The sequence below is a fragment of the Carya illinoinensis genome, chromosome 1 (genome assembly GCF_018687715.1).
Source record: "Carya illinoinensis cultivar Pawnee chromosome 1, C.illinoinensisPawnee_v1, whole genome shotgun sequence".
In the NCBI taxonomy this organism is placed as follows: Eukaryota; Viridiplantae; Streptophyta; class Magnoliopsida; order Fagales; family Juglandaceae; genus Carya; species Carya illinoinensis.
The window spans coordinates 55359096-55376340 of NC_056752.1; the positions used below are offsets into that span (position 1 = coordinate 55359096).

A 17245-nucleotide genomic window follows, 5' to 3' on the forward strand; every position below is an offset into this window, starting at 1 on the left:
TGTCTATTCTTTACACATTTTATTGATGTGATTAGTTGAATTAATTATTTTATATTAAAAAAATAACACAGTTAATTACATTAGTAGAATGTATAAAGATTATATAAAAATATTACATATAAAATTTTTAATATGAGATTTGTTATGTACGTGTGATTCCAAATAAAATTAAACTTTTAAATAAATAATATACTGTTTTGCTTTGAGAGAAGAATTTAAGAAATAAAAGTTTTATTTGGAATTGGAAATTAGGATGCCGATTTAAAACTGACTTTGACGATCAGAGAACTATTACAATCTTTATCATTAAAGTCGTTGATATATTTAGAAAATCCCACACGAGTTATCGACCATAACCTTCCTCTACCGCCAAACAACATTAACAAGTCCCGTCCCCCAATCACGACTCTTCCTAGACCCCCGCCTGTACCTCCCTCACTCCCTCTCTCTATGAAATCTTCGAATTACAGTAATTAACTATAATTGTTTTCTTCTCTGAGTTTCATTATTCATTAGCTTCTTTGTTTCCGGCCAAATAAACTTCATCCATTTTGCTTGATTTTTATAAGGTTTGTTTTTTCGGTTGTATATATAAATTTGGTTGATATTTTATTATCTGAAAGTTGCTTCTTCATATCTTCGATTTTTGCTTCGGGTGCCCCGACTCAGCCCGAAATCGACTTCTCCCTGCGAATTCGAGTTTTTGTTGAAGGTTTGAATCGTTTACCATTTATTTCGAGCCGATTAGGGTTTTGAAATTTCTGTATTCTGCGGGTTCGTGATTAATCAATCTTTCAGTGAAGCTACGCTTGTGCTTATTAGATTATTGATGTGCTTAATCAGGTTGTGGATAAGATGATGAATCAAGGAGGTAGTACTGAGACCATTGCTCCCGCGCAGACCAATTCCCTTGAGGTAATTTCGAGGCACTATAGCTTTCTTGTTTAAACCTCTGTTCGATTGTATAAGTTTAAATGAATGCAATTGTAATTCTTCTTGGTGGATATATTGGTTTTTTTGGTGCTGTTATGAACACTTTATTTTAGTAGGTTGATTCACTGAGCAAATCTTTCTGTACAATTAGCTGAAAGATAGGCATCTCCACTTGAGAGGTTTTGATGGTGCATCAAGATGGGTAGAAATTGCTGATGGTTCTATTTTGTGAGGGTTAATTATCTATCGGCACTAATTTTTCTGTTGATTTGCTCATAGTTTTAGATTTTTTTTTTTTTTCCTTTCCTGGGGAGCACAAATAATTTTTTATTTTTATTTTTTTATAAGTCTATTGATTGGTATCGGAGTTTTGAGGTTGATTGGTATCGGAGTTTTGAGGGGGCTTGCCTGCAGCTTAATGGAATATATGTCAACAGTGACGATACTTTGCCAACCTACCCAACAATAATCAGATCAACTATTAATTAAAAATCGTAACTGAGAGTAAGGGCTCTATTTCCCAACTAAAGTATTCTTAAGAAATTGCTTCTTTGAATTTTGACAAATTCAACTTTATAGAAATGCAAAAATGAAATGAATTTAAGAATTCGAATTCAAACTCAACTGTTTGAATTTACTTTTCCCATGCATTGGGGTTACGTGCAATAAAATTGCACACAGTCAACTTGGACTAGGATATATCAAATTGCATTGGGGTTGCGTCTGGGGAAAATTTTGTATCGTGATCTGCTGCTATTGTATTGCCAGGTTCTTTTGATGTTTCCATAGTTATTTTTTCATCTCTTTACATCAATTAATACCTGCTGCAACTTGTATAAGTTTCATATCAAGATCGTTTCTTAAATTCCGGTAGTGTATTGGTTGCTGCAAATGTTAACTGTTATTAAATACTCTGCATTCGTTTCATTCTCAGAATTGGCACATACTTGATGCAAGCCAAGGACAAACTTCTTCATATTTTCCCCCAACAACTGGGCCAGAAGCCATATCATGGACCATCCACCAGGCGGATCATAGCTCCACCTCCACTTATCAATATGACTACCACACACAGCCACCGACAAGAAATGTTCAAGATGGCCAGACTGCAGCATCCGTCCCTTCTAGTTCATCAAGTTTGGGATCAGCAAATGTGTCGCACGATTATAATGGCTATGCACCATACCCTAATTCTACAGATCCATATGGAAGCTCTGGATACCTGGGTTACTGTAATAGCCATCAGCAGCAGCAGTCTAACCATTCCAGCTATCAACCGCAGCCGCCTAACCATTCCAGCTATCAACAGCAGCAATCTAACCATTCCTACTCACAGCCTGTAGGAGCATTTCAAAACACAGGTGCTCCTTATCAGCCTCTTTCCTCATTTCAGAATACAGGGTCTTATGCTGGGCCTGCAAGTTATTCAAGCACTTACTACAATCCTGGTGATTATCAGACAGCTGGAGGTTACTCAAGTAGCGGTTACAGTAATCAGACTGCATTGTGGAATGATGGCACTTATACAAATTACGCTACCCATCAATATGCAAACTACAATCCAGACTCACCTGGTACTTATAGCTCAAGTGCTGCGCCTGCAACCTCCCTACATTATCAAAAGCAGTACAAGCAATGGGCAGACTGTTACGGTCAAACAGAAGTCACCTGTGCTCCTGGCACGGAAAATATCTCTACTGCTAATAAGTCTAATGTTGCATGTCCGGTACCTGGTGTTAGTGGTGGATATGAAACTTCGAATAGCCAGACGCGACCTTCTTACACCCCATCTTGGAGGCCAGATTCCAGTTCATCTGACTTGCCCTTAGTGCAGGTTTTAATTTCTTTCTATACAGAGTCTGGAGGATTTATGTGCCTTTTCACTTGCTGTATTAGATATTCTAATGCAAACACACACACACACCCTCCACATATATAATTAGTATACATGAGAAATTTCCATTGAGTACTCCTACAAAGTCATACTAAGGAATGCAATTTTGTTTCTTCAGATCTTTGTGCCATATGGTTTTCATGACAGATCACGCTGCATCTTTCTTGGGTTAAACAATTATTTTGCACTGACACTTGGTGGTTAAATTGTTATCTTTCTCTGTTTCTTTTTTCTTTTGGTCAGCCTACTGTAAGAATTAGTGGTTCCAATGATATTTACTGGCATGATGGAGCTCCAAGTTCTCAAGTTCTCCTTACTAGTCCCATGCAATCCCAATCTCAAAAGCCACTGGATCCGAAAACTTCTTATGATAGCTTTCAGGATCAACAGAAAACTGTGTATTCTCAAGGGCCTAGTGTACATTATCCTGCTACTCATCAGGTGCCTCAGATTTATCAATCACCCATGCAAACTGTTGCATCTTTGGATACACAAAGGGTAAGCAAACTGCAGATTCTAACAAACCCTAGAATTGCTTCGAATTTGACCTTCAATTTACCGAAAATCGACAAGGATAGCTCTGCGACGAGTACAGCACCAAAACCTGCTTATGTTAGTGTTTCACTTCCAACTGCAAATCAGAAAGTAATGTCTGATAATGCTGCTGATTCTGTTCTTAAGGTGAGATAAATTGTTGCCATCCATCAAACTAATTTTTCATAAATGTTTATCTTCTATGATATGGAATGCGAGATTGGACAGATGCAGCAGGATATAGTTACTAAAATCAGGTGTCGCAAAAAACTTTGTTGGATAAATTAATAATTTTATCAATAGAAAGATATGGGTTCTACTCAGTCACACATATATGAGGGATGCACCTAAACAACAGAGGAAAAAAGAGCAAGAAAGTCCTGAAATCTATAAATGGTAAAAACCATGGACATCTATCCAAGGATGAAAAGAATTATAAGAAAAAAAAGCCCTAAGATTTTCCATTGTCCTCTCGCAATCCTCAGCTCCTATAATTTATTTCCCTCCAAATGCACCACATCCAACATAAGAGGATCATTTTTCATAAAGTTGTACTATGAAGATTTTAAATGTATGAACACTGCAAAGCATAATCATGCTTTTTTAAAATGCTGGAACCTATCATATTTGGGTCTCTCTCTTGTATACATCTTGTGTACATGGGCTATGCCTATTATTCCATCAGTAAATTATTTATCACTTATAACAAATGCTGGAAGCTCATTTATTTTGCTTTGAGGTACAAGGATTGCGATGTCTGTTTAGAAAATGGAAACTTCTTTTAATCTTGAATAAATAATGCATTGCATTAGCATAATCATCTTTCTTTCTAATGCCGGAAGCTTTCCTTTGAGCTTTGTGATGCAATCCTTGGGAGAGTTCATGAACTTCTAGTTTTTGGGCTAATGGTTGATTGGTTTTCTATGAGTGGTTTCAGATTAGTTAAGTGGATGCTGTATGTCCAGATGCCAAGGAGATTTTTACGAAAAAAAAAAAAAAATTATTCAAATAAATAGAGAAATGCTTCATATTTGTTTGCTTTTTTCATTCATTTTAGTGGGTTCTCTTATTTGGTTGAGCGGCAACCTATGTATTCATTTATCCAACGTGATGGTTGAGAGCTGGAGAGTGCTGAATTTAGTTGGGCACCGAGTCTTTTCACCTGAGTCATGCTTGGTGGATCTACATGTCATGCTGCTTTAAATGCACCTGTGCAGTCAGTTTTTTACTATTGTAATTTCGCTTTTGGATTTTGACGACTTGAGTGGCCAATGTTGCTATCTGATATTTGGACGACTTGATACATTCTATCTGTATTTGGACGGCATGATATATTCTATCTGTATTTGGATGGCATGATATATTCTATCTATCTAATGTCATAATATAACTCAGATGACACATTAATTGGTTTATTTATGAGCATGGTTTTATGTTAGCCTATGACTCTTGTTGCTTGCAGACTGGTATGTTCCCCAAATCACTACGTGGTTATGTTGAAAGGGCGTTGTCTCGCTGTAAAGATGACACACAGATGGCAGCCTGTCAGGCTGTCATGAAGGAGGTAAGCCATGAAGACAAGTCGTTCTGTTTTGGTTGCCAAACTTCTTACAGTGTGAAGTTTGAAATCATCTGACTTGTGATAAGCAAAACTGTGAATGAAACCCAAGAAAAGCATTCAAAAGTTAGAAAGGATTTAAAACTTCCAGAGTTTTGAACAATGGATAACGTAAAAACAATATATTAATGTGTTACCTCCATGCGATTTAATTTTTCTTTTTTCCCTTTTGGGATATCAAGATAAGCCTGCTTCCAAAGCAATGCTTATAGTTATAGTTTGTAATTAGGCTTTTTCTTGTATACTTCCTGTGTACTCGGGCTTTGCCTATTTACGTGGATCAATAAAATATCTTTTATCTATAAAAAAAAAAGTTATATGAATTTTCAGACTATTCTTCTTTATGTTGGGGTAGAAAAGTAATAATTGATGCGTATTGAAAATATATATAACTTATCAAAAAGGACCAATTGATGTCTTTGAAAAAGTTTGGGTAAGTTTGGATAATAGTGACCTTTATTTGATTGTGATAACTAACAAGCATTGAGTGTACTCAGTTGAGACAGTATGAACAAAGTGGGAGTGATAATAAAATCTAAAACTTGTGGTCAGTTTTGCTCTCCTGATATGCATGCTTTCATTTATGGTTATATAATTAAATTTCTTTTTTGGACTTTGATTTTTAATACCATTTATGTGATTTTTTGGTAATTTAATTTTATGATTAATGTGTACTTTCTTGAGAAAAAAAAATTATTACCTCTATTTTTAGTTGATCACAAAGGCAACTGCTGATGGTACACTTTACACACGAGACTGGGATATTGAACCTCTTTTCCGACTACCAAATGCGGATGCAGTCAACAAAGAGTACTCTCTCTCTCTCTCTACTTTCATGGCTTGTATTTCTTTTTGTACATTTGCCTTTGCCTTTGCGAAGAAAAATCTAAGGATTGATGGACTTTTATTTATTTTTGATAAGTAAACATAGTATATTAATTAAAAGAATAGGCAAAGCCATGTTCAGTACAAAGAATGTCCTAACTACGTAGGAGCAATAGATACAAGAAAATCATGAAAATTTTGGCCATTAAAATTAACGGTGATGGCCCAAGTACAAAGATTTCTAAAAAAAAGAAAGCTTTTTGTTCCTCCATTGATCTCTCTTTGCCTTCGAATGTCCGTTTATTGCGCAAATGCCACACACACCACATGATGCAAATAGGGATCATCTTCCATACAGCCTGGATCTGTTGATTGCCTCTTAGATCTGTCCAACTAGCTAGGACTGCCACTACTGTCTCAGGCATAACCCAATCCAAGTTTAGTTTACTAAATACCTCGTACCATAACCCTCGAGCTACCTCATAGTGTAGTAGAAGATGGTCCACAGATTCACCCCCCTTTCTACACATGCAGCACTAGTCTGCGATGATCACCATTCTTTTCCTCAAATTATCCGTTGTGAGGATCTACCCAAGGAGGCGGTCCACACAAAAAACGCTACTTTTAGAGGCACCTTATGTCTCCAAAACCTTTTCCAGGGAAACTGAACAGGAGTCTCTTATGAAAGAAACTTATAAAACGAGTGAACCGAGAACAAGCCTTTTCCTGTAGGAATTCACCACAAAATATCAGCATTCTGGTTGCTTGGTTTGAGTGAGTACAGAAGGCTGAAAAAAGCTGCAAAACTGTCCATTTCCCAATCGTGTGCCGCTCGGCAAGAATTGATGTTCCACTGGATTTGTTCCCCTGCTATCACCAAGACTTCCGCCACTGAGACATCTTTGGCACTTGCAACCCTGAAGAGTACAGGAAACAAATCCTTTAGAGCACAATTACCACACCACGTATCATACTAGAATTTGATCCTGACCCCCTCTCCTAGATGAAATCTTGTGTGGCGAAAGAAAAACCCCCATCCTCCTCTTATATGTTTTCACAACTCCACTCTATTAGCCCCTCACCTCATTGGTACACCATCACCCCCATACGCCGCCATATTTACTTTCAATCACCAACTTCCATAGGGCCTCAGGTTCTTTATGGTATCTCCACAACCATTTTCCCAATAACGCCCGATTAAAGATTCTCAAATTTCATAAGCCCAAACCACTATTAGAGAGAGGACTACAAACCTTCTTCCACATGACTAGGTGAAATTTGAACTCCCCCCACAATAAGTCCCATTGTAATTTCTCAATGCGAAGCACCATTATTGCTAGAATAGGGAACAAAGACAAAAAATAGGTTGGTAAGTTAGATAAGGTACTTTTGATAGGTACATTCTCTTCCAGCTTGCTAATCGTCGCTCTGCTTTCTAAATCACTGTATCCAATAAAGAAACCGCTCTTGAGGCGGCCCCCAATGGAAGACCAATATATGTCAAAGGGAGTGAGGCGATCTTGCATCCCAAAGTATTAGCCAACTGTCTTATTCCGCTGCACACCTCCTATAGGCACCATCTCTGATTTTTTCAAGTTCACTTTCAGCCTTGAGACTACTTCAAAGCATAGTAGAACGGCCTTCAATACTCGGATTTGTTGTTGATCAGCCTCACGGAAGATAAGAGTGTCGTTTGCAAACAATAAATGAGAAATATTAATAAGTCATACACCCAGGGATCCAATCGAGTAACTAGACACACGACCATTGTTAACCAAGGCTGAAATCATTCAACTCAAAGCATCCATCACAATAACAAAGAGTAGAGGGGATAGTGGATCTCATTGTTTTAGGTCCCGTGTGTTATTGAAAAAACCAAATGGGCTTCCATTTATCAACACTGAAAATTTCACTGTAAATATACACCATCGGATCCATGATTGCCATCTTTCCTCAAAAGCACACCTCCCAAGCAGGTCAATCAGGTTGTCCCAGTTAACATGGTCATACGCCTTCTCCATGTCTAACTTGCATATGATCCCTACCTTGCCAGCTTTCAGGCTACTGTCCAGACATTCATTGGCAAGAAGAATCGCATCTAGAATTTGTCTATCCTTAACAAAAGCGTTTTGAGGCTTTGAGATTATCTTTCCCATGACCTCACTAAGACGATTCACAAGTACCTTGGATAGAATCTTATAAACCCCATCTACTAGGCTAATGGGTCGGAACTCCCTAATTTCCACAGCCCCAACTTTCTTCGGTATCAAAGCAAGAAAAGTGGCATTTAGGCTTTTCTCAAATTTTCCAGCCGAATAAAACTCCTGGAACACCTTCATGAGATCATCCTTTAATACATCCCAGCATGTTTGAAAGAAACCCATAGTAAACCCATCAGGACCCGGAGTCTTGTCTTTATCCATTTTCCTCACCACTTCCAAGACCTTGACCTCCTCAAAAGGCCTCTCCAAACGGCTGAAATCCACATGCCCAATGGAGTAAAAAACCAGCCCATCAGTCTTTGGTTGGCAACCCACCTGCTCAATAAGTAGTTGTTCAAAAAAACCAACTACATGATTGTTAATCCTCTGCTCCTCCTTACAATCTACCCCATCAATCTTCAGTATCTCAATATTATTGTATTTCCTATGAGAATTGGCTACCTTGTGGAAAAACTTAGTGCTTCGATCTCCTTCCTTCAACCATAACGCTCTAGACTTTTGTCTCCACGACGTATCTCCATTGATGGACTTTTTATTTTGGGTTCAAATTGTTTTTCTTCTTTTTCCTTTTTATCTTTGTGGATTATTCAAAATTCTATAGCAAATCCATTTCCATTACAAAAGCATCGTTTGGAGTTATTACCTTTGCCTCCCTGACCACGGATTCTTTAATTGATGATGTCAACTTTCTCCTACAAGGAAATTTCCTAGTATTCTATCTTAAAGCACTTGTGTATGTTTTGTAAAACTTTTTGCAACACACAAATAGACACCCTTCTTCTTTTGGGGTGGGGGGTTGTAGGGGTTGAGTGGTGTGTGGACGGGAGGGTCACAAGTCTAGCAATAGAAGAATCAGAAAGATGGTTTGATGGACAAGGGAATAGCTAAAGAAAGAAAGGATAAGGAAGAAGGAGCTCTTTTGTCTCCAGCAAATCCAAACCACATTGTTTATTGTGATGATGGGGCTTGTAATTGGGTAGGATGTTTATATCAACCTAAGACGAGCAATGTTTAGAATTGAGTTGTAATGGAAATTACAAGTTTTATTTTTTGAGAAGTATTACTAGTTTTTTAATGCTATGATTTGTATAATTGCATGTCTATATTGGACAACATTAAAAAAAGGGATAAAAATTCTTCCATGGGTTAATTAGTCTCCCAAATTAAATTTTACATATCTAAACTTAGATGAAATCTCTCTGTAAAAAACTTGAATGTTTTAATCAAAACCTAACTAAATATATTCTGCAATTAGGGGGCTAAAATGCTCTTTTATTGAAAGACTATGTAGTCCTTGCACTCCCAAGAATCCAAGGTTTTAAGGGATAAGTTCTCATGATTACAGGTTTCATTGGGTATTGGAAGACCCTTTTGTTTTGCATTAGTAGAGGCAAGGTCATGTTTTTTTGAAAGATTCAAAACTCGGGAGGATTTTGTTGAGACTGGATGATGAATAAATTAGTTTATGTATAAATTAGATAGGCCTATCTCGGATTATGTCTACAGTATTGTAATTTATCCTCAAATGCTTTCTGTTTTGTAGCAGTTTTCAGTGCTCAACCCCAGGTTTGGCATTGCCAGAGTACAAAAGAAGTCCTAATAGACGATCTAAAAGTAGGTGGGAGCCTTTACCAGAGGAGAAACCACTTGCTAAATCAGCATCTGCTGTGAATAACGCTGTGAAATATGGTGGCTGGATGAACGCGAAGGAGAGGGACAGAAAGGTATTCATGTGATGACACTTATTTTTGTGGAAAACTACAATGCTGCTTAGGTTACATTCAGTCTTCCCTTTTAAAATCCGGTGTTTCATTTTTTTATTAACCTGTTCTACCCTTTTTGGGGGTGGGTGGGTGGGATTGGTTTGGAAGAGGTGTAATCCGACTATTTGACTTGGTGTGTATGGATCCATGTTTGTGTCCGATGACTTGCTCATTTTTTACTTGGCGTATATTTCTACAAGTTCGGTTCTGAGAAGCATGTCTAATTTAGATTTTTGGTAGTTGTTACATTGCTTAAAAAATTGTTTGCAGCCTTTTGTGGGGAATAATGAGAGCAAGGAGAATAATTTCAGTGGTGCAAAATACTCTCCACTGGACCAGAAAAATGCAAGTAAGAACACCCAGAGGCTGGTTAAGAAACAGCGTTTTGCTGATGGTTTCAATGCTGCTGATAAAGGTGATGCATCTGGTGATAGCGATAAGGAACAAAGTTTAACTGCATATTACTCTAGTGCAATAGCACTTGCGAATACACCAGAGGAAAAAAAGAGACGTGAAAATCGCTCTAAGCGCTTTGAAAAACGGCAAGGGCAAGGACAAGCAGAAACCAATCACTTAAAACAAAAAAGTGCTGGAAGAGGAAACCTGTACAGTAGAAGGACTAGTGCTCTGGTGCTTAGCAAGGACGTTGAGGATGGTGGCACCAGGGCTGTTGAGGACATTGATTGGGATTCCCTTACTGTCAAGGGGACCTGCCAGGAGATTGAGAAACGTTATTTGCGTCTTACTTCTGCACCTGATCCTGCCGGTGTAAATACTTTTTTTCATTGACTTTTAAGATATTTTGAGTTTGAAAAATCTCAATAATGAACTGATGGAATCTATGAGAGCAATATAACTAATTTTCTCAACATTTTACACAGGTAAGACCAGAAGAAGTATTAGAAAAAGCTCTGGATATGGTTCAGAAATCTCAAAAGAATTACCTATTTAGGTGTGATCAGTTGAAGTCTATTCGGCAAGATCTAACTGTACAACATATTCGCAATCAACTAACAGTAAAGGTATATATGATGCGTGTTAATGGTGATCTCTTGAATCTCTTCCACTTCATCTCTCTCAGCACAATTGTGGTGATCTCTTGCATACACTTTTTGGATGGCCAGTGGATTCCTGTTACCTTTTAAAAATAATAAAAATTAAGTTGCTTTTTTTAACCTTGGGTCTACCATCTAGCCTTAAGGCATTAGATTTCCTCTCCCCTTCACAACAACCCCCCCCCCCCCCCCCCCCCCCCCCCAACAACACACATGGGTTCTCATTGGTTTGAATGCATGAGTTTCTAGTACTCTCGCGCGCTCATGCACACACACACAGTGGTCAGTTTCAACTTTTGATATTGTTACATCCCTCTATTAAGTTTTGATTTATCAATATTCTATTGAACCTACCATTTAATGACATGACCTGGTATAAACTTTTCACGTATTGTAACATTACATAGATTAATGTGTAGCTTAAACTCAACATTATATGTATATATTTGTGTGTTTTGGAATTGCTTTTGTCCATACGTCATACCTGCTTTGCAGGTGTATGAAACCCATGCCCGATTAGCTTTGGAGGTTGGGGACTTGCCCGAGTATAATCAGGTGGTGATCTTAACTTTTCTTGATTTCTATCTTATTTTACATGGTTTTTCACTTTTTCTTGCCTCATTTCTTTGGTTCTGTACTTTTTATGTGTGCTGTTACACAGCCACATAAAACTCTGGTTCTGTTAAGTTTGCTACACTGTTTTTCATGCACAACTTTTTAGACTATAATTCATGTTTCATACAAAACCATCTTTATGTTGAAACTGATCAGTGGAGCCATTTTTGTGTGCTGTTACACAGCCAGCCTCTGAATCATAAATGGTGCCTAAAGCAATTATCTGTATACACGCACCAGTCTCAACTTCCAATAGATTCAGCCTTCTCTTTTTTCTTTTTTTACTGGCACCAGGAGTGCATGGGTACTTGGCAAGGAGTTTTCCACAAGTGCATCTCGGGTAATTCAATGGGAAATTCTCCCAGTCCAATGGCCCTTAGAAATTGTTTGCACCCAAGGGTTCAAACCTTAGATTTTGAGAGAGCATACCACCAAGATCAAGGCTTTTACCACTTGAGTCAACCCCTAGGGGTTAATATATATGGTAGCTTTTAATGTAAGTCCGTAATGTTTTTATTACTTAACAGTTTATTGCAGAATATTTTGGGCATCATATTTACTGTGCCATCCTCGCATTCCTATGTTCATGGATGATTGTGAAAATACCAGGCTATCTTGTAATGTGAAAATTTGGCAGAAAGAAATAATTTTTAAGTGACAGGAAAAGTCTAATTTCAGGGGGTAACAGACTCACGCCCCTGCTAGAAAGGGGGAAAACTCATGTTTATGGGTAAACTAGTGTTGTTCAACAACCCAGCTACTCACTCTATTGCATGTGAAGAGCCACGAGTTATAATATGCTTTGAGGAGCTGGGTTGTGTTCAATCATGTAAAGGTTTGTTTTATTGTTATTAGTTAATGGATTTGTGGGTATGCTATCTCTTTTACAGTGACTTTGGTTAAATGAGTTGGTGCCAAAACTTTTTTGCCACCTTTTATTGACAACCCAATGCTTCATGGTAGCAATTTCTTACCTTTTGTTTTAATAAACGTAGAATGAGTTTAAGAGACCTTTGCTCTATATCTCACCGTAATTTTCAAAGATTTTATAGTGTTGACTTGAATTAGAGTTGCTGGTTAACTTTCTTCTATGTTATTTCAGTGCCAATCGCAATTGCAAACCCTTTATGCGGAAGGTATTGAGGGTTGCCACATGGAGTTTTCTGCGTACCACTTACTCTGTGTCATTTTGCACTCCAATAATTACAGAGATCTCTTATCATCGATGTCAAGGTGGGCTAATTTGCAGAAAGATGACGTAGCTTTCATTGTTTTGCTTCAAATAATTAAGTTATAACGTGGCGTCAGCTTATGCATTTTTTTTATTTTATTGTATGTATGGTTTGATTGTCGTGTAACAAGTTTGAACTAATTAGAAATGCCATATGCTCCCTTCATAATCATTAACCCACCGAAACTTCTATGAATTTTGATTGGAAGTGTCTTCTTGGTTACCAGATTATCAATTGAAGCGAAAAGGGATGAAGCTGTAAAACACGCCCTTGCAGTTCGTGCAGCCGTCACTTTGGGAAATTATGTCTTATTTTTTAGACTATACAAGACAGCCCCTAACTTGAATTCCTGCCTTATGGGTGGGTATATGTTATTGAATTACCTCAGAATAAGTCTTCATCAGCAACTCCATAGGTTTTAAAAATATGTAGCTCCGTAAGTTAATGGCTACTTAGAAAGAGTCAATAATAGTTTATAATCTTTTTGTAGATCTCTATGTTGAAAAGATGCGGTATAAGGCCGTGAGCTGCATGTCTCGCTCGCATCGCCCAACAATACCTGTTCCATACATTGCTCACGTGCTGGGCTTCACCACACCAAGGAATGAAGGAAGTGATGAGAAGGACTCAAATGGCTTAGGGGAGTGTGTGGATTGGTTAAAGGCACATGGTGCATGCCTTACTGCAGATAATAGTGGCGAGATGCAACTTGATACAAAAGTATGTTCAACCTCACGTGCTATCAATTTTGAGGGGGCTGGGTTCAAAATATAGTGTTCTTTTAAATTGATCAAATCTGAGCATGGCATTGAGATTGGGCTCATTTTATGCCCCGGTGTGGTAGATGTTGATAGAATACTGTAGTGTTTCACGATTCCTTTCTTTAACGGCATGTTAATGATAATGTTTGATGTACAGGCTTCATGTTCAAGTCTTTACATGCCGGAGCCGGAAGATGCGGTGGCCCATGGAGACGCTAGTCTTGCCGTTAATGATTTTCTGACGCGAACATCCTTGTAGTTGGGAGTTGATTGCACCCAAATGTGTTTGTGCATTATTAGCGAGAAAATGAGTGGAAAATCCCACGGCCTTCAACGATCTGTTTTATTATGAAAGGGGTTGATATTTTATCTATCGACTGGAACTTTGGAGGAGGTTGAGACTAGTGGGATTGCCTGTAACTTTCTTCTTTTCTTTAGGAAAGGGTAGATCAGAAGCTGTATGAAAATGGAAGTATGATTAAAAATATCTAGATTATTCCCCGAAGAAAATGCTGGCATGGCAATCGGGCTGATTTGGTGTTTTTACTTCAATCAATTCTTTTGGTGAAGACAGACAATAGTAAATAATGTATTAGAAATTGTCATTTTTTTTTTTCACTCAAGTATATTAATGTAAAGCTCAAAAACAATTTATTGTCTTTATTATTTTAATTACTGTCGTCGTTTTTCCTAGACAGGAATCAGTAGTAAATTTTTGGGTAAAGCCGTTGAAATGTTATTACAAAAGAAATAAAAGATTAGCATATAATGTAATAAACGCACTCGGAAATATTAATTGAAATTGGTTCCCATATCATAATTTAGCGAAAAATCAATCCTTTGGAGATGGAGATTGTGGCCAAACGCTGACACTCTCTTTCTCATACTTAACGTACAAAGCCCCAACCGCCGCCACGAAATATATCTGAATTAGAATAATCGACGGCGTGTGATAATTTATCACGCTCTTACCCGTGGCCAACTCCACCAACAGCAAAGCCGATAGCCCCAGAAGGGCGATGCGTCCGTTTATCCTCTCGCTGTATGGGCTGAACCCGAGATCTACTTTCAATCCCCCCGACACCGGCTCTTTCAGCGGCACTGGTGGAAGGTACAATCCCGTCCCCGATGACCCTCCCGGCTTCTTGGATTTTCTTCCCTTTCGGAGCTCCGCTTTCTTCCCGATACCCCTCCGGGAACGGAGGCGGACCTGTGAGAGGCGGTTCTCGAAGGAGTCCGATTCGGGGTCTGCTCCAGACTTGGAGGGCTCTTCGGGTTCCGGCTCGGATGGGGGCGTTTGTGGATCTACGGCTCGGATGCTGAAGGAGTGAAAAGGTTTGGACGCATGAGGTTTGGATAGTGCCGACGCGAGTGGGAAAGTGTTAATGACTTGCAGAGACGAAGATGGTATGGTCGCCATTCCTGCTACGTAAGCGCTCTATCACTCTCTCTTGCACTCGCCGTGTTTCTTCTTCTGGATAAGAAATGCTTTGTCTGTTTGATACATTTTGTAAATTTTTCCAATGGGCTTTGCTAGAGTATAATTTTCATTTTAGCTTTTTAGTGCGGACTATATATTTAGTGGTGAGAATCCTTGGGCAGCTGGCCTGGGCTTTATGGATCACTGCTCTTCTGAGCCAGCAAATCATGGTATCCTCTATTTTATTTAGTATTCCGTCCTTCACCAAAACAAATATATATTTCTATATGAGATATGTTATATTTTTTATACATTTTATTTTGATGTAATTGATAGTATTAATTTTTTTAATACATAATTAATCACATTAATAATATTGCCTAGATGACTAATATAAGAGGGGGATGAATTGAATTATATTTAAAAATAATAATAATTATAAATCAAATATACAATATAAAATATAAACAAAATATGAAACAGTAATAAATATAAATAGTAAGGATAAGAGAGAAGCAAACTCAGTATGTTAACGAGGTTCGGCCCCACTGCCTAAGTCCTCGCCTCAAGCTATCTCTTGAAAATTTCCAAATTTACTATTCAACTTTCTTCAGGTGGAAATAGAAACTTATTACATATTTGAATAATACCGCTACACATGATCAGTGTAGAACACCCTCTACACTTGCAATCACCTTACACGTGGTGATTCAACTATTCCCTGTGTAGAATACTTTTTACACGCACAAGGGTTATACACACCCTTTTATTGATACAAGAGCTGATAGTGGGTAGGTTATTAGAAAACACTCATCAATGAGTAAAATAAGAACAATACAGTGTAAACTATATCTCTTTAAAAATGAACAATAATTTAAGGCTCAATACTTAGAAAAGAGAGAATGAAAATTTTGAATGAATATTGTATGCTCTTGATATTGTAAATGTGAAGCTCTCAAATAATCTATTTATAGGCATATGAGACTTCATATTCAAATTTAAAAAGATTCACATGCCAAATACAACAGTATTTACTTTTTCAAAAAATTCAAATAAAAGATTCTTCTTTTTCAATTGTCAAAGATAATATCATTCATTTTTCAAAAACTTCAAACTTAATCTTTTACTTTTGTCATATGACAAAAGGAACACTTTATTTTTCAAAAAATTCAAACTTAAATCTTTTTATTTTTTGCATATGACAAAAGCAGCACACTTTACTTTTCAATTTTTTCAAACAAAAACATCTACCTTTTGTATAAGTAAAAAAAAATATCAATCACTTTTGAAAATATTCAAATAATTCATGCACATGTGAAAGATGACAATTAATCATTTTTAATATTTTTAAAATTCAAACCTTTAATCATGTAATCTACATGTGAAAGATGACAATCACTTATCTTTCAAAAATTTCAAAATATTCATGCACATGTGAAAAATGTATTTTAATGTTTTATGATAAAATATTAATTTTAAACCTTAATCTTAATTTCGAATTTTTAAAAGATTTACAACATTACTCTATGACTTTAATGTGAACTTGTTCCCTTCTTGCTCATGCTTGACTCCTTGATGTGCTTGACTCCATTGTGTAGACAATTTGAGCTTGAGATTCCTTTATTTTTTGAATTTATTTGTTACCATCAAAATCTATGTGTAGATATATAATTACACGAAACTTAAAACATTAAATTCAACAAATAAAATATACAAAAAAGTACACAAAATAGCTACACATACAATTTTTTTTTCTATATTGTAAGATTTTTGTAATTTCTTTTGTTCACGAGTTTTAATTATTTATTTATTTTTAAGTTAGGATATAGAGAATGAATGTTTCAATATCTGTTTTGAATCATAATAAATGTTTATTCTTTTTAGTTTTAATCTTTTCACTCTTTTTTTTTTTCTTTTTAAAAATGGATTTTTTTTTTCTTAATTTCATTTTGGGCTTAAGGAGAGTAGAGTTCGTCTCATCAAAACATGGACCTCCTACTCTAGTCATATAATTACATCTAATTACTCAACTAATGGTCTATCTTATTTATGGATTAGCAATTAGGCCCAATAAAAAACATTTGATAAACAGTTCTTTTATAGACGCCCAAACAGTGCTTATTAAGGTGGGTTGGGCCTAGACCCACCAAGAGGCCTGCTAATTAAGAGCTTTGTTTTCTGTTATGGCTATCTTTAGTTAGCCTAGCTCCGCCCCCGGGCGTGATGTACTACTCTCTTGCTATTTTGGCTGGTAACGTTTTTATAACTTTTTTAAAGCTTTCTTGGCATACAATCAAAGGAAATTATTCGAAGTGTTCCCCTTTGGCCCGGATATGGTGTAAAGGCAAGGCTGACACTAGGGTACCAACGAAA

General features: G+C 37.1%; 2 protein-coding genes across 3 annotated transcripts; one reads left to right on the top strand and one right to left on the bottom strand.

The window, feature by feature from the left end:
• Positions 1-333: 333 nt before the first annotated feature.
• LOC122290071 (SAC3 family protein A-like) lies at positions 334-14124 on the top strand. Of its 2 annotated transcripts, XM_043097605.1 has the most exons (15): positions 334-569; positions 670-712; positions 844-915; positions 1868-2767; positions 3071-3508; positions 4824-4925; positions 5692-5789; positions 9570-9750; positions 10060-10557; positions 10671-10811; positions 11340-11399; positions 12562-12692; positions 12918-13051; positions 13182-13411; positions 13610-14124. In XM_043097605.1, exons 3-15 carry the CDS (start codon positions 856-858, stop codon positions 13709-13711), a joined length of 3075 nt encoding a protein of 1024 aa, XP_042953539.1. In that variant the 5' UTR covers positions 334-569; positions 670-712; positions 844-855; the 3' UTR covers positions 13712-14124. The 2 variants fall into 2 exon arrangements, with proteins under 2 accessions (XP_042953539.1, XP_042953541.1); XM_043097607.1 differs by having other exon boundaries at positions 334-712; positions 9573-9750.
• A 94-nt stretch (positions 14125-14218) lies between these two features.
• Positions 14219-14998, bottom strand: LOC122290080. The gene has a single exon (XM_043097618.1). The coding sequence runs from the start codon at positions 14870-14872 to the stop codon at positions 14285-14287; it is 588 nt and encodes a 195-aa protein (XP_042953552.1). The 5' UTR covers positions 14873-14998; the 3' UTR covers positions 14219-14284.
• Positions 14999-17245: the final 2247 nt, after the last annotated feature.